This window comes from Chelonus insularis, unplaced genomic scaffold, assembly GCF_013357705.1.
Source record: "Chelonus insularis isolate UGA/USDA-ARS -01 unplaced genomic scaffold, ASM1335770v1 contig_408_pilon, whole genome shotgun sequence".
Lineage (NCBI taxonomy): Eukaryota > Metazoa > Arthropoda > Insecta > Hymenoptera > Braconidae > Chelonus > Chelonus insularis.
In genome coordinates this window covers 144,734-165,554 of record NW_023276565.1, presented here as the reverse complement: position 1 = coordinate 165,554, position 20,821 = coordinate 144,734, and the positions used below count along the sequence as shown (strand labels likewise).

Here is a 20,821-nt window from a genome sequence, read left to right as displayed (position 1 = left end):
TTTATATAAAAAAAAATAATAACGTCATGTAGTTTTGTTTTAATTTAGAGTGAATGATTGAGATGTGATTGACGGGTTCTGAATACCGTTCATTTATTAAGATGGAAAGTTAAAAATGAACTCAATAAAAACAATGACCTATTTAAAATAATATATAAAAAAATAATGTATAAAAGTAATTCTAACAAAATGATTAATTGTTCGATTAATTACAACAATATAAATGCTATACATTTTTCAAAACTTTTTTCAACTAAATTCAATAATTACTAATAATCCTCTCAAATTGATTGCTTTTCATGAAATCTTTCAATGATTTAGTGGACTTTGATAAATCGTAATATCAAATGCGTAAAAAAAAAAGTGGTCCTAGTTCAATGCTTAGAAACACTATCTGTTTTGATGACCTTTGATATTCCATGATTCACTTGATGTGGTTGTTTGTAAAATGATTATCAAACTAACGCAATATCTCTTGTGCTGATGAACGAATCCACGTGGATATATGATATTATGAAATATAAATAACAAATGTCATCGAGTTTCATGTAATTTTTGGTTAATCATGCGATCTCGTGTCTGTCTACAAGTAGTTTAGTTGGACCAGTTTTAACAGGAAATACACAATTTAACAATTGTAGCCAATTATTTTTCTAGCAGCCTCTACTATCCAGCAGTTAAGCCTTTGATTGGCCGACACATGACCAAGGGACACATTAATATTTTCGGTGATTCATCATCTTCTTACCTTCAATAATAGTTTTCCTCATGGGGGAAATTTATCAATCAACTTGGTTATTGAATTTATGTAATATCTTTATGAAGTTTGATTATTTATGTATTAATCTCATTTAGCTATCATGAGCAGTTGAGATGTGTTTTACCTATAATTGGATGCATTTTGAAAAATATATCACAAAATGATGAATGAGTTTTCCTAAGACATGGATCCATATAGGTATTTTATTGACATTCTTATGGAGAACTTTTATCCATAATTTCAAAGTATTTGATTAAATAATTATAATAAAATATTTAATTAATAAATAAATAACTTTATTGGTTTAGAACAATGTTTAATTATGTTATTAATCAATAATTGAAGTATTGGATAAGAAAAAATTTGATCAAGTTTAGTTTTGATAATTTAAAAAAGATTAAATCCAACTTCTATCATCAATATTTGTGGTAATTAATAATTTTGTAGCACAAATAATTATTCTAGAAATTACTAACTGCAATAATTATACTATGAAAACAATATGATCATTCAACTAGTCATAACCAACATGAATAATTGTCAATAAATACATCTGAAAGTTTAGTTAGGATTCCCATGTATGAATATTTATGGCTCTTTTTTGCTTCAATAGTGCTGGATACATAATGTGTTGTAAGTAAAGCTAGAAATACTTAATCATCATCTGGATATATATAAATTTGAAGAATATAGAAATTAGATATTTCACATATAAATGGTACGTGTATTTTATATTATTAAAAGACTCTTAGGTTTAATAAAAAAGATTCTATCTCAATTGACCTATGCTCCTCTTCGGTCAGCGTTCGTTTATCTTATTAGTTCGGGCTATACTGGCGATGGATGGAAAAAAAATTCTCGTATCAAATTTCTCTATGCAATCTTATTCAGAAATTTACCCTGAATACTGTGTAGTACAGGTCACCATCAGATAACCTGGTTAAGAGTTTTAAAATAAAATTGCATCAAAAAAAAAAACAACGTTGTTTTTTGTGGACCACTTTCGTTGGTAAAAAAAAAATTGTTAATGCATTGAGATAAATGAATTTAAAAATTTTCCAAAGCTTTTTAAACCTTTTGAAAAAGATTATAGGAAACTGGATCCAACAAGTTGTAATTTTTTTTACATATCTTCTGGAGAACTGTTCATTATAAATTGCTTAGAAAAAAAATTTTTTTCCTCCCTATAACCCTTCATTTTTCTACTGTTCATTAAGCACGTGCTTATATGCAGCACATGAATGCAAAAAAAAAGATAACTGTAGTTAGAAAAAATCGTTAGAGCTAAAGAAAATAGGGGGGAAAAAAAATAAAAATTCATCTGCTTCTTTTTAAAGTGTCTAAATGATTTCTAATTAAATTAGAGAATGATACCAGCATATTTAGGAAAAATCCCTGGAGATGGTTTAAAAAAATCCATTTATTTAAGATGAATATTTTTTTCCCACTCATGTGTCAATATTGCGTGGACTATATGAGTCTCAGCTGAGTCTCGCTTTTAATTCGATTCATTCGGTTCTCCAAGCTTACATTGACAACACATCATGTATACCAAAAGCTTGATTGTCATCTTTACATTAATTGTTATCACCACAGCTGAAGTTGTGCATCACCAAAATTGCCATTATCCTGAAGGTAAATTAATTGATTAATTAAAAAAAAAAATTCATTCTCTATTTCTAATTTCTCTTAATTCTTAATCCTATCATTTTATTATCAAATATTTCTTCATTAATGTTATAATAAAATTGACTTTAGGTACGAAAATAAATTGTACAATTCACGAAGTTCGTGTAAATCCATGCAAAGAAGCTGAACATCATAAACCATGTCGAATTAAGAGAGGTGAAAATGCGAGCATTTCCTTTGATTACACTGCATGTAAGTATTATCTATTATTTATAATTAATCTCACAAGTTATCATCATTTTAATGCCAGATGTTTTTTTATTTATCAAAAATTTCATTTCAACATGTTAACTCCCACTGTAATTAATAATTATTTATTTTAATATTTAAATATTTTCATGACAATTCAATATGTCAATTAAATATCTAACTTATATAATTAATTATATAACTACTGTGATTAAAACTTATTCATGATTATTCTTTTTCAAGTCTTTCTTACAAAAACAATTTATTTCTATATTTTATTTATCAATTTTATCGTCATTATTAATTTTTTTAAATTTACCTTCTTATTATAAATCTTTATTATATAATTAAATGAAAAATTTTCACTTAAATCACTCTATCAACTTTATTGGAGTAAGGTCCAGAACAAAAGCTTTTATGTAAAGATGTAAACAAGTTTCATGAAAATGAAACAAGTAATCTGTACTTAATTGTGGTCTTGATAATTAACAAAAAATATATATTACCACAGAATTATTAAAGCTTATTTGCTGTCCAATTGATCGAAGGAATTATTTAAATTTTTGTTAGAAAAAAAAGAAACATTTGACAATGAAAGATGATGTTCTTGTGTTCAAATGTTAGAATAAATATTCAACAGATAATTTATTTTTATCTACCTCATTCAGACTTTCATGGGGATTCTTTGGAAAGCCGAGCTTACTGGGCTAATCAAGTGATCGATTTACCCTTTCTCGGGATGGAAACAAACGCTTGCGCGACTACCACTTGCCCAGTTCAATCAGGGCAAAAACAAACTTATACCATCACTCTACCAATCGCTAAAACATACCCAGCGGTAAGACTTTTTATTTTTTTCCTTCTTTAAAAAAAAAACTTATTCCATACCAGAATAAATATGAGTATGTGTTGATGATTTATGACATCAACAATAGTAATAATTCAATAAAATGTAAAATGATATAAAATGACATCCAAGTACTAAAGTAATAAATTACTAGTGTAGAAGCAGACAGATTAATTGCAATCACTTAAACCTGTCTTGACTGCGTGTTAGATGATAATTTAAGATAATTATTCCCTACTTTTTTATAATTAGAAGCATAACAAAGTAGCTATTAATTTATGGTAGCAAATCATAAGTGTACAAAAGTATGAAAGTTTATTTGTTTAATTGCTACATCCGGTGATAAATATCATTAATATTTTATAACGTCTCTTTTTTCTTTCATTTTCAGAGAACATTTGACGTTAAATGGAAATTGTGGAATCCTCAAGAACAAGAATGCTGTTTCATCTTCCAGATAAAATTACATAAATAAAAATCAACGAATTTATTTTATTCTACATTGAATAATGATTATTAACAATGTTAAATAATGTTTATTGATAATATTAAAAAAAAAAAGCAATTAATGTAATTAAAGTTAATCAAGATGTCATTAATACAATATGTCTATTTTAAAAAATATATATAATATTTAATAAAATAATTTAACATCAAATAATTTTCCAATAAATAAAAATAAATCATTATTCGTCTAATTTTATTTTATTCTTTTTCCTTATTTAATATTCCCTATTTTCTGTTTCTATTATATTATTATTTAAATATATAAAACATCAATACTTATTAAAGAGTGTATTCTTAAATATAGTCATGATTTATTTGATTGAAATTATTCACTTAAATTAAAGTAAGATTTGAATAATAAGTACAATATATAATACAGAAAGCTCGTTATTGATTATTATATTTTTAATTAAAGATAAAAAAAACCGCTGCGGACAGGATTCGAACCTGTGCGGGCATAGCCCATTGGATTTCGAGTCCAACTCCTTAACCACTCGGACACCGCAGCTTGTACTGACGTAATCATTTTATTTATCATTTTATTTATCAATTTATTAATCAGATACTCTTATTCAGAAATTCTAATACTAAAATTCTTTAATACACTTTCTAATCGTTAACAATTTTCTTATAACACTCATCAATAGTCTAAATTATTTAACAATATTTTTATCTGTCAAAATAACTCTAATTTAACAAAATAGTACTTAATCGATTTACTAAATAAAAAATAGATATTTTCAAAACTTTATAAATATTCTAAATCTATTGAGTCTTAGACAATTAATTATTCTTCTCTTAATTAATATTTTATTCATTAATAATAATTTTCCACTCCAGTAGCAGCAATAAAGAATGTCAATTAAAATATTATCTTGCCTATCATTTGATAACAACAACCGAAAATGAATAAACTATTTAAATATATTCATCAACATATCTATTTTAAATAACCCGCTTTCTCTGTATACCAGCATGTGACCACATCATATGATAAAACATCCATGTGTGTCACATAACATATGTAACATATGTGTAATAATAATCCTTTTGTATATGCATGTACCATGTTCAGAACCGCTAGATGTCTCATCAAAATATCTCTTTATATTTTTCAAATCAATTATTTATCATAATTAATATACTGTTTTTATAATAATAACTATAACACTTTTTTTTATTCATTAACATACTCACATATAGAATGTGACATACCGAAATGACATATTTAAAGAAAATAATTTATTTACTCAGACCTGAGACATGCCATTTAATTTTTATCCACCGACTTGGATTGTAGAGTAGGGATATAAGCTTGTGGCCAACAGGTAAAAGTTCTCAGCCACGTATTAAGTCATTTAAATACCCTGGCTTTCATTTTTACACTCAATCTATCCTTAGAAGGATATTTAAACAATTGAATAATAATAATAAATTAATATAAAAATATTTTTACAATAAAATCAATAGAATGTTATCATTAAAATCAAATAATTGTTGATGAAAAGAAGGAAAAAATCAACACTTTTTTTGTTCAACTTTAAAAAAGCCGGTATGAGGTATTTTAATATTCAAATATGTTGCTGATTGTCGATGGGAATATTTAGCAAAATTAAAATTGTAAATAACTAAAGATTACACTCCTTAATAAAACCAATCTTCAATCACAAAAGATATTTCCATAACTTGATCACATAATTATTCAAAAGTAGTTTTTTTTTGTATTTACCTGAAAGAGAGAAGAAAAAAAACTGATTAAAAAAAATGAAACTAAGTGGTTCCTTTAAAGTCATTCGTTACTGAACCAAACTGCTGGCAAGACTCACCTGTTGTCCTCGGCAGCACTCGACAGCAGTACCTAGTTGAAGCTTCAGTTGTACGGTTTGTTATACGCATATCCCAATTATTTGCATAATCTATCAAATATATTTCAATAGACGCTGCTTTCTCTGCCCAGTGACTTATCAATCTCGACCAATAGCCATCAAGATCTTCCATTATATCACCTGAAAAAATTTTAAAAATTAATTTTAAATTCACAAAACTTAGTGATAAATAGTTCAAAAGGTGTAGTGTGTTTTATATTGATGATATTAATCAAGCGATTTATAATAATTGTTGAAAGGTAAATAGATGAATAAATATAATTAAGAGTCTTATTGGAATATTGACTAAGTAAGTAGTGGAATAATAATGAAAATGATGAATTTATTCAAGTAATAAATAATTAATATATGATAATTGATAAAGTAAGTGAAGAATTGATAAAATGGAGAGATGTCTCCTTGCATCTATTTCATGTCTTGGGATCACGTTTAGTTCCCAAGTTTCGTTCCCACGGAATTGCGATAACCGTGACGGCAATGACTGTATACAGCTTGTTGAGACTTTAGTTTTATATCCAACCCATACACCAAGTATATACGAATAAATGTATACATGTATATATTCATATAAGAATCCTATTTGTTCATCTTCTTCTTTTCTTCCTTCTCTAATTCTCTCTTTACATTCCGCAGTTACTTGTCGTCACGATGACAATAATGAGCCTATTTTTATCCTACAATCACGCGTATAAGGAATGCCTTTAGCATCATATTGTATTATATTAAATTGCCTTAATAATATTTCCAAGATCTTTCAATGTGTTTTATCAGACTAATAAATTCTCGTTGTTTATGTTATTGTTTTGGCGAAAGCTCTACTTATTTTTTTCTCAAAATTTAACAGCAATAAAATTCACTTTGATATTGTAGGACATTGGATATTAATGAATGAAGGTAATTAAAGTAATTAATTGTCGGAATTGAATTACAACTTTTTAATGAAGTAATCTTGGGGGAATCATTAAATTTAGAAATAATTAAGTATTTAAATTAGTGATAGTTAAAAATATTTATTTATTTATTTACCTTTTTTTTTTTAAATATTTTTGGGTTTTATTTTTAATTATTTATTTAGTAGATAAATAATTAAAAATAATTATTTGTTGGGAATTGATGGTAATAATTATTAAAAAAAATGATAAGTGTTTATAACTTTTGATTTCATTGAAAAAAATTAATTACTTCACTTCTCTCATGGTACATAATAATAATGTCGATTGTATAATGAGACTTATATCACAACAGAAAGATTTTTTAATGAATAAAATTCTTAGGAAGATAAAAAATAATTAATCAAATGTCCAAAACAGAAATGAAAGTTATTCCTTTTAAATTTTTAGATTCTAATTTTTTTTTTTTTTTACAAACAACATTATGTCTACACATAATTTCTTATTATCTATTTATAACTTATTTAATTTAAATAATTATTATAATTAATTAAAAACTCAAAAATAATAAAAATTCCTAGAAAAAAATTATCTAAAAATGATAAAATAATGGAAACAATTAAATTAAAAAATTGATTTAATTTTATCATAACAAATATTTGCACATCGTAACTTGGATTTTTACATGTCAACTATCTATCAAGTAAATTACATGTATTCCTATTATTATCGACATTTAAAGAGTTCCTTATCTCTTATCAGTTCCAAAAAAAAAAAAAAATTCGAAAATGAAGACTTGTAAAAATTGAGAGATGAGATGTACCAAAAATTACAAACTTGACTAAAGTTCTAATAACATAATTAAAGTAACAAACAGATATGTAAATAAACCGGAAAATTCTTACGTATTTACTGTAGAAAAAAATTTAGCACGTGAGACATTCTCTTGCAATTGCTACGCCTCTGCGATTCATGCAAATGCTATTCCTCACGTTTGTGTGTTGTTGCAGTTGAGTGACCTTCCTGGCTGTTTCTTATTCAGTAGTAATGACGAATACATAGAGAGTAAATAATGAGTTATATGTACGAAGAATTTGTCAATTTCATTGAACTACATACACACACACACACACACACATCTATAACTATATTTATAATTCTATTTACAATACATATGAAAGTGGAATACTTTTTAATCTATAAATATGTATGATCGAAAGGTAAATCCTTATAGTGAGGCAATAAAAGTCTTCTTAAGGATTTAACAACAAATATGTAAACTAAACTTAGTGGTGACTGACTTTAAACGGATAAGGTAATGTTCATACTAGGTCAATGCTTACTGCTTTTACCCTGGTGTAATTACTGTTGTGTTCTTTCGATCAAGTAACTCAAAAACATTTTGTCATCTGATATATTTTGCTCAAGTTATCATAATAATCAGATATTTGTTTTATTTTTATTAAAATATTTTATTTAATTCTTAAAAATATTTTATCTTCCTTCCTTCTTTTTTATTTCAATGAAATTAATTAATAAATTATTGTTTTAAATAAAAGTTTTTAATTTAATTTTACTTTAGTTAAAAATAATGATTAAAAAATTTTATTATGTTGAAATAAAGGAGTTGATTTAGCAACAGGAAATGATAAAGTTTTTATTGGATTAAAAAAAAAAATGAAAGGATAATATTTAAGCATTTAAATGTAGTTAATTATTGGAGATATAAGTTGAAGTTGTGATAAAAATTTATTTTTTTTTTGTTATATTAATTCCAGGTAGTGACTTGCAACCGTATAAACTATGAATAAGAATAATTGTGAAGGACGATGCACGTAAACGATCGTCAGCAACTTTCATGTGGGGAAATGGGTAAGCCATTTATCATTATCCAATCGAAAACACGGAAATTAGAACCGATACAAAAATATTAAAACTTGTTTTCGATCATAAAACATACTAATTTAGTACAAGAATATTATTTTTTATTTATTCTAAAGAAAAATAATAATTTCACTTCAACTTTATTTATATTTATTTAATGCACTAGTATAATGAATAAATCATTGATTGATTAATTAAAAAAATATTTATATTTAATGTGTTACGATATCTCTAACACTTGAGGCTTAATAAAATGATAAAAAATAATGAGTGAAAAATAAATTGATGATAAAAGCCTAATTATCCTAAAGCTGGGATTTACTAACCTCAAATCACCTCAAATTTTTCGCGTTAAATTGTGCAGTTTTTATTGAATTTTTCTGTGTCAAAATTATTTAGGAATATTTAAGAAAGTGGTAAATATATTGTAAAACAAAGATTAATAGTATAAGTGTATTAATAATCGTAGAATAAATGATTTTAGCTTTAGTGGATTCCGAGGTGTCATGGTGGGTATACTTGTCAAGGGCCCTTCGCTAAAAAATTATTTATTCTACAATTATGAGGGCACTTTTAATATTAATCTTTATTTTATAATGTGTCTAACACTTTGCAAAATAATCCTAAATATTTTTTGCATGGAAAAAAACCTAATAACAAATCCACAATGGGATGAAAAAAATTGGAGGTAATTTGAGGTTAGTAAAGGCCAATTATCTTGAGAATAAATTTTAACTCGAATATGCAAAGTCATATTAAAGGGTACAGGTGTATTTTAGAAATATATATAGACACTTGAGTAATGAGTTAATATGCTACAGACATGTGCACCTGTAAATGGATTACAAAGGCCAAACTTTTATTTTCACTGCGAGACATACTTTATTGTTCTAAATTTACAACTGATGACCCCTCGTATATTCAAACAAACGACTGGGCTCTACCGGAAATTGACTATTGTCCGTACTTCCGTTACAGATATTTCAATGTTAGTGTTAAAGGATCGTCAATGAAATGGCGAATTTCGTGTAAAAATCGATGCTTAAATTTTAGCAATTTAGTAAATTGCCAGTCGATACATTATAATCAATAACTCAAGTATTTTTAACGTGTAAATGAAAGGCAAATACTTGGACAGTAAAAACTCTACATGTGAATGCACTCTGGACTACATTCATTGAACATTGGACAAATACATAAAAAAATTTCCAAGTACAAAGTTTAAATTATTTTTTATTAAAAAAAATTCATTAGATCAATTGACAAATTTTTTTTTAAACAAACAAAGTATTGTTTCTTTTATTTTCAATCGTATAAACCAATAAATATATAAAATTAAGAAAATTAATTATTTCATGACTAAACAATATTTTTAATCAATTAATTGTTGAACAATATATTGTTTGTTTACATTTAACAATATATTTAATATTTTTTTCAACTAATGAAATCAACATTTTGAATTGTTTTTTTTAATAAAAAAAAATTCATTAGATTAATCAACAATTTTTTTTTCAAAGTATTGTTTTTTTTGTAATCATATAAATCAATTAATTGTTTAACAATCAAACAATTTTTTTAATCATATTAATTAATTAATTGTTGAACAATATATTGGTTGTTTATATTTAACAATATATTTAATATTTTTTTCAACTAATGAAATCAACATTTTAAATTGTTTTTTTTAATAAAAAAAATTCATTAGATTAATCAACAATTTTTTTTTCAAACAAAGTATTGTTTTTTTTTAATCATATAAATCAATTAATTGTTTAACAATCAAACAATTTTTTTGATCATATTAATTAATTAATTGTTGAACAATATATTGTTTGTTTACATTTAACGATCTATTTAATTTTTTTTTCAACTAATAAAATCAAAATTCTAAATTGGTATATTTTAATTGTGCTTGATTATTTTAATTATAATTATCTGAGCATTAGTTTATTTTAATGTTTTATTTTTTTGGTTTTAAGATCCATGGTGTCCAAGAAAATAAGAATTAATTAAATCACACTTGTATTTCACAAACTTCTCATAATTTTGAACTAAATGTCAAAATTTCATTAAATTCAATCATATTTTTTATCCCAAATATTTTAAACTATTTTTACTGATTAAAATCACAGTTTTTTATACAAAGAAAATTGTTCTCTCAGAATCTTTACAAAAAGTAATGATATTGTTAGATTCTCTGAACAAAAATGAATCTCAATTTATTCTTTATATATTCTATATTTATAACAATTTAATTAAAAACAAAATTACCATCCAAATTTCATTAATAACTTTTCAATCATTAAAAAAATAAGAATAAGTCAATTGTATCCAATTATCTATCAATATTTATTATCATCTTTAAAAACTAATTACTACTATTGTTATCAAAAAAATATTTATTTAAAATCTATTATTTTTTCTAAGGAGAAAAAAACACAACTTTCAAAAGCTAACTATCTCTTTGAATGAGCAACAAAGTAATATACCAATGTTGATAATTGAAACATTCAGTAAAAGAATCGTTTAAAAAATTTCATAGTCAATTACGTATTAACATGATTGTTATGTAGTGTAGTAACAGGGTAATACAAAACAGAGAGATAATTTAATTGGTAATTTAGAGATTATTTATCTATAGTTGGGTGAGGTAACAGCACGTCATCTGAACAATCTCGACTATCTATACTATACGATTATTGATCGTGCCTAAGCAACTGGATTGTAAGTTACTCTGACAGTAGCACTAGAACTTTCATAACGAAAATACACGTGTGCAGTATCATGTGTGTACAGCCGATTAAACTCACACAATTTATCTATTTTTTTAGTGAATAATAACAATAAATATCATCATAACAATAACAACAGATATTTTTCTTTATCACAATAAAATATATCATATTTCTTATATTACTAAAGTAAAAAAGCAAAAAAAAAACATGCACAAAATGAAAACATTATCAATGGAGTCTTTTTTGTCAATTTTTTCCTATTTGATAACACGTAAAGACGATACAATAAATCGAAATAATTTTATATTTGTAATATAATGAATTTAAAGGTTAAAAAATATGAAAGATTTAAAAATAAATTTAATGTGTCAACTGTTATCATAATAATACATTATGTAAAAATGGAAATTGTTTATTAATGTAAAGAGAGTGAGAGAGAGAGGTCATTGAGGCTTCAAAAGCTAATCAGAATGTCCACACCAGACATGATGATGAACACAATCAGCGAAGCTGAACAGGCTTGGAGTAAGTTTGTGACAATTTATCATCATTTATACACAAAAACATTTTTTTTTTTACTCATTATTCACGGCACAAGGCAGCATGGTAATGATTAGAATTCAACAGAACTAAAAATAACACAGTAAATGATTATTTCTACATTATTTAGTGATCAACTTACAAACAACATCATTATTTTAAAAAGGAAAAAATTTTGCTTTCTACTCACATAATATTTTTTAAAAGTGAAACTTTGTTGAAAAAAAGAGTTTTTTGTTATCAAAAAAAAATATCCTATTTTACCCCAGGTGATGTGTTATGCATAAGTCTATCTGGTTACGTAGTATTATATAATAGTTTTTAAGAATGTTTAACTAGAATAAGAATAAAATGTAATAAACTGAAAGATAAAATAATAAAATTACAGATGAAATGTTGGAATGCGAGACTGGATCTCTCCTTGGAAGGGTAACAGACCTCGAGAGACAGTCCTTGGCACAAAGGGACGAGATAGTTTGTCTTCGTGCAACTTTGGCGGACGCATTACGACGTATCACCCAGTTGGAGAACAAAGAGAAGCGAGAAGAGGAAAAAAATGAACGACTTTTGTCGTCGCCTTTGAGAAATGGCCATGTATCTGTGAGAAGTAAGTGACAAGCACTTGAAGAAAATAATATACCAGCCTTTAATTCAATTTTACTTGGTACAATGTACCTTCATGTTGACATGGATTATCTCACACCAACATTTTTCACCCTGTGCTTCACAGGAAATTTTTAAAATCATTATTTTCAATTTCATTCACTGATGCATCAACCACCACTCTAAGATGTGCTCATCATTCAACTCCATCAAAGTTCATCCAGTTGAATATAAATAGCAAAATAAAAAAAATTATTTCTCAATCAGCAAATGGTTTCCCAACATTAATCAATTTGAATAAAAGTGGAATAAAAATGTCACAGTCTATTCTTGCTAAATGCTTTTAGTTATTATTCAATAAGACAATTAATATGTCAGGATATGAAGCAAGCTAATAAACATGAAATGTTATATTTGTAGATTAAATAGAAATCGTGCCTCGAAGCGATATCACTTAAATAAGCTTACCAACAAGTGTCCTAAATATTCCAGATCTTGGAATAAATGGAATTATTACCTGCATGAGCGTGACCGGTTAATAATTTTCCTGTGCATGGTATTTGAACTTGAACAATAACGAAACTTACACCTTGACTTGTACATCATCATCATAGTAATATATATGAGCTAGGAAATCCTGCAAGGTCATCTGAGTTCAAGGGGAAGAAGTTGGTAATGATGATACCCGATGGGAAAATACATTCGTGCACGTTATTGTTGCTATTATATACATCGTGGATCATTTATGCTCTTACATTTCACATTTACTGTCAATTTAACATCCCATTTGATATTAAGACAGCTAAGTAACTGGTTCTATATTTATTCCAGGCGTGCAGAACTCAATTCATAAGGATGCTAGGTCTAGACAGACTATCACCTCGCCTTGTTTACGAAATTCATCGTCATCAAGCTCAACTCAGGATGTCAGGGACTCGGTTAATTCTAAAAGACCAATTAGCTATGCTGCACCTTCTCAATTACCTCAAAGGTTTTTTTTTTTATTTACATTTTATGATCAAAGCAACCTTGGTCTTTTAATATTATATAAACTGATATTTGTATATATACTTTGCAGACGGTCTGTTCATTATCAATCTACCAGTTCTCTTCATTCTGATAGTCCAAGCAGCAGCAGTGTTTCACCAGTACCATCTCCAAGTCCTAGAGCTACACCTTTACCAAGTACCAGGTATTTCTTTCATCAATTTTATCCATTTAAGTCTTTCAACATAATAGATGAATTATTTATCAATACTTTTTATTGCAGGTCTCCAACAACTAGAACTAATGGAGCTCCACAGAGCAGTTTAAGGCGTGCTAAACGTTGGTCATCAACTGGCGACTTTACTCATTCACCTCAATTCACATCAAATAATTCACAATTGACTTCTTCAAGGTAAACTATAAGACCAATAATTAGTTCAAGTCATGCATCTATAATCAATCATAAACCTGTCATTTTTTTATTTTATTTACTTTGCATTAATTATTGTAACCATTTAAAAAATATAATCCTATTTTTTGTTAAATTTTGCACGCATGCCTATTCCTTTGCATTGTATCGTTAATTTATAGATTATCAACATCAACCAAATCACTGTTCAACCTCTTCAAGCCTCAGATCCTCAACAACGTCAAGCACGGGTAAATAATTTCATTTTTACTCTCTCACTAAATATCTACCATTTTCATTTTTATTTACGCTGATATATTGTTAAGTGTATATTGTACATTATCAACTTATTTTTACGCGCTTCGTTGCCAAAGAAAGTGATTCACTTTCTTTATAATTCATGTTATTCAACAAGTTCCGGACTTTCTTATGTGTTCTGCATTTCAGCCTATGGAATGCAAATGAAATGAATTTATAAAAAAAAAAAAAAAACTGGCAATTGGGTTAGGTGAGAAAACAATTGAAATCTTCTAAAGTTAGCAATCTTCTATAAATAAGGTATTATTGTTTTGTAATTTATGGAAATGAACTGTTTTATAGCTCTAGTTGATGTTTATCATTTGAAAAAAAATCTAACTATTTTTATAAAAGTATTGTTTTTACTTAAAAAATAAACAATTTAACTAAAGATTTGATGATGTAATATTTTATATTTGTTATTCATGAAATCAATGAAAAAAAAACCATACTTTTATGGTAAAAAATTAATACCATGCATTAGCAAATGTCATTAACTATTTTATAGCTATTTACCCATAAAATATTCCCATAACAAAATTTATTAATTATCGAAATGAAGTTTTTACGATTCATTATTTCCAGTTTGTTATTGTCTCTTATATACATCAGGTCATTCATCCATCCATAAAATATAAATGAAACTGTTGGAGATACTCTCATAGCTAAACAACATTACATTCCAGATTGTTTATGAATTTTTGGAGCTTTAATAATTTTTTTTTATTACCTCTAGAAATATTTAAATGATAATATTTTATTATAAATTATTCAATTAATGTATATTCAGCTCACCATATCTATATTGCCAATTTTTTTGAGTTCTCAAGTTATTCAGGTTTAAAAATAATCTCAAAAACAACAATAACTGTCAAGTGAAGTGTAACTAAATATTATTTTCAATTAGTTGGAGTGAATATAACGATAGAGTATATATGTTCTCATGACTCATTCAAGCAATAGTGTAATGAAAATGAAAAAAACAACACTGGATAGAAATGAATGTCAGTGACGTTGTGAACTGAATGAGTGGGAGATGTTAAATTGAAACGATAGGTGAAAACAGTTACACTTGTGAGTTTCACGAGATTATATCAAGACGAAAATTGCACGGAAATATAAATTTTGTATATAATTTACATTTAGATTATTCTGAGCTGATGCAAAATTTTTTTGCCAACTGGTAAGATTATAAAATTGATACAATATTCTTATTTCATCTCTGCACTCATCTTTAGATATTAAACTCCAAAATATTCTTTCCAAATTTAAAATAACCATTCTCGTTTCAGAAATTATATAGATATTCTCTTGAAGTAATCAAAAGTGCGTTTTATTAAATTTAAAATTTTACATGACCTTCACCTATTATTTATAAAATATGTACTTTTATTGATTTAAAAAACAGCACGCAATTGTTGATAGTTTTTATCAAGTTATATTTTCCAAGTCTACAATAATTTATATAATATAATAAAAAATGATTAACTTTTCATCAGAAGTTATATTCAATAATTGGGTCAGAGCTGAAAGTTTTAATATTTTATCCAATTTTAGAGACTGGACTACTTGATGAAGTCAATGTCCCTATTTTTGCTGATTTGTTGATCAAGAACCAAGATCATCAGCAAAAATAGGATCATTGATTGAATGTTCTTAATCATTAAATGTAAATAATGACACCAAAAATGAATGTCTTGATTTACTAGAACCAATTAATTAATCATAATGAATTCTAGCTAATAATATTTTTCAGTTGAAAAAGAAAATTATGTTTTTATCAATGATAGCTACCAAGGAAGTTTCCATTGAAAGAAATAAATGGTTAAATTCTATAAATAAAAATTCATGAAAGAAATATAACCTATCAAAAAGCAAACTAAGAATATTATTTCAAGTGAACTCACTGTCAAGTATATCTTCAATAAATCTTATTCTAAAATCTAGTATTGTTTATTTTGCCAATAGCACTCGAAACATGCAGTACAATGAGACAGAGAATAGTGTGCGGATGTATTTACGAGGAAGGCCGATTATTCTCCATGTACCAACGTCAATAGACTCTTATGACCCACACAAAGTCAATACTCCACCACCGAACAAATTAATGCTCGACTGGGTTTATGGATACCGAGGAAGAGACTGCAGAAGTAATCTTCACCTGTTGCCTACAGGGGAGATGGTATATTTTGTCGCAGCTGTAGTCATTCTTTACAATATGGAAGAACATAGCCAAAGGCATTATTTAGGACACACTGATGATGTCAAGTGTATTGCTATTCATCCCAATAAAATGGTTGTGGCAACAGGTCAAGTAGCAGGAACTGATCGAAGAGAATCGATGGTAATTACTATTTGAAATATGCTCGTTAAAATCTAGAAAAAAATATATATGATGATATAAAGATCTCTATCAAGGCCCTTTAGGCAAAAAGTAGAAGTAAAATCAATCATTTTAATAAATTAATAATTTTATTTCTTTAAAAAAAAAGAGGACCAGGCTGACTTGATACAAAAAAATAACAGTACTATCTTGCTTGAATGCAAATATTCATCTTTAAAAATTTTTTTTAACTCATTTTAATCATCTTGACAGAACAATGTAGCACAAATTTCATAAAAAAAAAAAAAATAATTCATCAATGACTCTGCTAAAAATAATTTCATAGCAAAAAAATAATATGATGGTGATTATTGATACTTGACTTTTGTAATAATAAAGATAAAAAAAAAAAAAAAGAATATGCTAGGTAATTGAATTGTTTAGAAAGGGTATTTGTTCATTGATGAATGAATGTCGTTAAAATAACGATTGCTACATTATTATCCAAGAAAGACTCACGGTCCAATTCCTTTGAAAAATATTAGATCCAAGTAGTTTGATTAAAAGACTCTTAATCAATACAATAGGCTGATTAATTGATTTTTTCCAGCCCCATATTCGTATCTGGCATGCTGTCAGTTTGGCTACATTGACAGTAATTGGTAGTGGAGAGTTTGACGGTTCCATTTGTTGTTTATCTTTTTCGAAAGCTGATGGAGGTAGTTATCTTTGCGCAATAGACGAGACTTCAGAGCATAATATTTCAATTTGGGATTGGCAAAAAGGAGAACGTGGTACTAAAGTTACCGAGACAAAGGTATGTAAAAATATATATATATATATATATATATGCACAGTTATGCATCTATCATCGAATGTTTTTTTAATGACAATGATTAAAGCAACATGAATATAATAGACAACTTGAGGATATAAAACTTGAGAGTTGTCTTTCCTACTTGATAGTAATGTATTCTTTCATGGAAATTGCAGTGTTCAGTCGACACGGTCGTGTGCGCCGACTGGCATCCGCTAGAACGCAATCAGATAGTCTCTTGTGGCAAAGGACACGTTTCATTCTGGTCACTTGACAATGGTGGTATGCTTTATAAACGTATGGGAGTCTTTGAGAGTCGCGAGAAACCACGTTATGTCACGTGTTTGGCATTTAATCAAAATGGAGATGTGCTTACTGGTGATAGCAATGGCAACATCATCGTTTGGGCAAGAGGTATTGATTATTCAATTATCCTAATAGATCATGCTTTTTTAATAGAAAACATTTTAATCTAAAGCTAAAGACTTAATTTAATATTTAAATAGTGAATCATTCATTGGAGATTCTAAAAATAATCAATGAATATTCTTTTTTCTAGGTACAAATACAATTGTTAGATTAGTAAAGAGTGTCCATGAAGGAGCAATATTTTCTATATGTGTTTTAAAGAATGGAAATATCGTAAGTGGAGGAGGAAAAGATGGGAAAATTATATATTTTGATAATAGTCTTGTTCCAACTGGAGTTGGTGTTCAAATAGAAGATCACTTTGGTGGAATCCGAACGGTATCAGAGGGCAGAGGAACCCAATTGTTAATTGGAACCACGAAAAATTGTATCCTAGTCGGTGACATAGAAATGGGCTTTTGTCCAGCTATGCTAGGTCATACTGAAGAAGTTTGGGGGCTCGCTGCTCATCCAACACTTCCACAGTTTGCAACCGCTGGGCATGACAGATTATTACAGATGTGGGACAGTCTGAGTCACTCAGTTGTCTGGAGCAAGGATATTGGAGAACAGGCACAAAGCGTATGCTTTTCACCTGATGGTAATGTCATGGTAGTAGGTTGTGTCTCCGGCAAGTGGCTTGTCATTGACAGCGAGTCGCGAGAGTTTTATACTCATCATTCAGATGGTTCTGAAGCTATTCAAGTCGCACAATACTCTCCTGATGGAACACTCTTGGCTCTTGGATCTCGGGACAATTGTATTTATATTTATCAAGTTAATGAGTCCGCCAAAAAGTACAGCAGAGTTGGTCGCTGCATGGTAAGTATTACTTTTACCAGATAATAGAAAAAAAAAACGTAACTGAATAATAATGATTATTTTTGTTATTACTCTAGGGACATTCCAGCTTCGTCACGCATTTAGATTGGTCTGCAGATAGCCAGTATTTGCGTAGCAATAGTGGAGACTATGAATTACTGTATTGTAAGTAGATACTTTTAAGAAAAAAAAAAGGTCTCTTGAAAAAGACTCTTTTGTTGATGATAGGAGAATGAAAAATGTGAATTATTTATTAATTATACTATCATTAACATAGGAATATTTTTGAAGAGCAATTTTTGAATGAATTATTGATCATTTACATATGACAATGCAGGGAATCCTGGTGTTTGTCGACAAATTCCACAATCTTCAAGTCTACGTGATGTTGAATGGGCCACTCACACGTGTATTATATCATTCGAGACAATCGGTATATGGCCTGAAGGTGCTGATGGTACCGATGTGAACAATTGTGCACGAAGCCGTGATGGTAAATTGCTTGCCACTGGCGATGACTTTGGTAAAGTCAAACTATTTTCGTATCCAGCATCCCAACCAAAGGTAAGTTGGATATAGAAAGTAACGATAAATAGAGAAAGATGGAGTCAGTGAGCACAAAAAGTCATGATGACTTGAATTACGAAAAAATATCAGCTTTTAGAGTATAATTGTTCAATAAATATTCATAATTTATAACAAAATGAATTTGAAAAAAATTTTTTTGTTATAAAACTCATTTTTTAAAAGGGAATCTTTTCCATATTTATGAAGATCCTGTTCTGGTATAAAACTTAGCATAATTTTGTAGCCCATCTTCCCTCTATTACATCAACAACGTTTGTTGAATTAAAATCCATTTGATTAAAATGTATTCTCCATTATTTACAGTCTCTTTCATATGTCTACGGAGGTCATTCAAGCCATGTAACCAATGTTGCATTCCTTCAGGATGACACACGTCTAGTTTCTAGTGGAGGAGGTGACACTAGTGTTCTCCAATGGATTGTCAATTAAAAGATTTATTAATTTAATCAATTGTTTATGGATTATATATATATATATTATAAATATAAATATATAAAAAATGGTCATTATTTATTAACATTGTAAACAATCAAAATAAGCAGAAAACTGATATGCAAAAAAGTATACTTGTAAAAAGTCACAAGTATATAAAATTTAAGTGTAATTGTAATTCAGTCCGTGATACCGTCCATAAGACACCACGAATTTAAATAATTCCATTTTCATGCGTGTACTTACACATGATTTTACATCGTTTTTGTAGCAACAAATTTTCGTATAAAAAACAAAAAAAAAACATATTTGTAATTTTATCGCTTGCAGTGAATTTTCATTAAGTAAAATTTGTTATAAAATATGTTCAATGCTATTTTTCATATTATATTTGTAAAAAGATCGAAGTGAAAAAGATCTTTCATTAAAGAATACAAAAATTTGTCTTCATTTATGTGTAAAAAAATTTCTTTTTTACAAAGTTTTTAATTTTTTTATATGCCTAAGTGCCATTTTATTTAAATAATCTCTTTCACTTCGATCACTCTACATTTACAAAATATTTGGCAATATTCTTTGTAATGTAACTGTTGAAATAATTTCTTGTAAATTCAAAGCTAAGCAGACTGATGGATGAACAACTTTTATATACAAAAGATATATAAATTTTTCTTTTTTTTTTTGTAATTTTTTAATCAAACACATCTGTGCCTAAGAAAAAAAAAAGAAATCATTCTAAAAAAAATTGATTTCAAAGTTTTAGATATTTTTTATTTCTGATTCATCATTTTTTATTGCTCATCTTCAAGTCTGTTGGTCGAATTTTTTTTTCTTTTTACATAAAATTCAATCGCCAAAGTTCTTACACTGTTTTAATCAATTGTACACAATAAAATGAATGAAAATGTGTATGTAAAGATTTAATAGATATGAATTTTAATTTCAATTCATTATTTCAAAATACAATGTATGAAGTTGTGATTAATTGTCACAATGATTAATTTATATACGAATACCATGAGTCATATAATAATTCTTTGACGTGTTCACGATGTCATCAAATGGTCAATTACATAAAGGAATTGACGACGATGATTTGCTTTGTGTACACAAATATCTTAATCTATTTTTTTTTATTCTTACTTCTTTGAAGTATTTGTGAATTATACTAGTAGTGTATTTACTTAGATATAGCATGATATAAA

At 27.3% G+C, this 20,821-nt stretch overlaps 2 protein-coding genes and 1 non-coding gene across 6 annotated transcripts; 2 read left to right on the top strand and 1 right to left on the bottom strand.

Annotated features, from left to right (window-relative positions):
- The first annotated feature begins 2,235 nt into the window (after positions 1 to 2,235).
- LOC118069408 (MD-2-related lipid-recognition protein-like) lies at positions 2,236 to 3,964 on the top strand. Its single transcript, XM_035087492.1, has 4 exons — positions 2,236 to 2,395; positions 2,519 to 2,641; positions 3,307 to 3,476; positions 3,877 to 3,964. Exons 1-4 carry the CDS (start codon positions 2,305 to 2,307, stop codon positions 3,958 to 3,960), a joined length of 468 nt encoding a protein of 155 aa, XP_034943383.1. The 5' UTR covers positions 2,236 to 2,304; the 3' UTR covers positions 3,961 to 3,964.
- A 454-nt stretch (positions 3,965 to 4,418) lies between these two features.
- On the bottom strand, positions 4,419 to 4,500 carry TRNAS-CGA (transfer RNA serine (anticodon CGA)). The gene has a single exon. It is a non-coding gene; the product is annotated as a tRNA-Ser (tRNA).
- A 1,481-nt stretch (positions 4,501 to 5,981) lies between these two features.
- On the top strand, positions 5,982 to 19,688 carry LOC118069405 (echinoderm microtubule-associated protein-like 2). 4 transcript variants are annotated; one of them, XM_035087483.1, is made up of 15 exons: positions 5,982 to 6,117; positions 8,547 to 8,640; positions 11,817 to 11,915; positions 12,319 to 12,537; positions 13,365 to 13,524; positions 13,612 to 13,725; positions 13,804 to 13,932; positions 14,112 to 14,180; positions 16,195 to 16,570; positions 17,160 to 17,366; positions 17,543 to 17,780; positions 17,926 to 18,596; positions 18,674 to 18,761; positions 18,934 to 19,160; positions 19,488 to 19,688. In XM_035087483.1, the coding sequence occupies exons 2-15, from the start codon at positions 8,598 to 8,600 to the stop codon at positions 19,611 to 19,613; spliced, it is 2,766 nt and encodes a 921-aa protein (XP_034943374.1). In that variant the 5' UTR covers positions 5,982 to 6,117; positions 8,547 to 8,597; the 3' UTR covers positions 19,614 to 19,688. The 4 variants fall into 4 exon arrangements, with proteins under 4 accessions (XP_034943374.1, XP_034943376.1, XP_034943375.1 ...); XM_035087486.1 differs by lacking the exon at positions 11,817 to 11,915 and adding an exon at positions 9,631 to 9,864 and having other exon boundaries at positions 6,076 to 6,117; positions 19,488 to 19,613; XM_035087485.1 differs by lacking the exon at positions 11,817 to 11,915 and having other exon boundaries at positions 19,488 to 19,613.
- Positions 19,689 to 20,821: the final 1,133 nt, after the last annotated feature.

Excerpts from the sequence above, each read along its gene's own strand:
- LOC118069408 (XM_035087492.1), top strand. The coding sequence starts at position 2,305 with ATGTATACCAAAAGCTTGATTGTCATCTTTACATTAATTGTTATCACC. Across the intron at positions 2,642-3,306 it reads TTCCTTTGATTACACTGCAT|ACTTTCATGGGGATTCTTTG; the intron begins GTAAGTATTATC and ends TACCTCATTCAG. Across the intron at positions 3,477-3,876 it reads TCGCTAAAACATACCCAGCG|AGAACATTTGACGTTAAATG; the intron begins GTAAGACTTTTT and ends TTTCATTTTCAG.
- LOC118069405 (XM_035087483.1), top strand. The coding sequence starts at position 8,598 with ATGCACGTAAACGATCGTCAGCAACTTTCATGTGGGGAAATGG. Across the intron at positions 16,571-17,159 it reads CTGATCGAAGAGAATCGATG|CCCCATATTCGTATCTGGCA; the intron begins GTAATTACTATT and ends GATTTTTTCCAG. Across the intron at positions 17,367-17,542 it reads CTAAAGTTACCGAGACAAAG|TGTTCAGTCGACACGGTCGT; the intron begins GTATGTAAAAAT and ends TGGAAATTGCAG.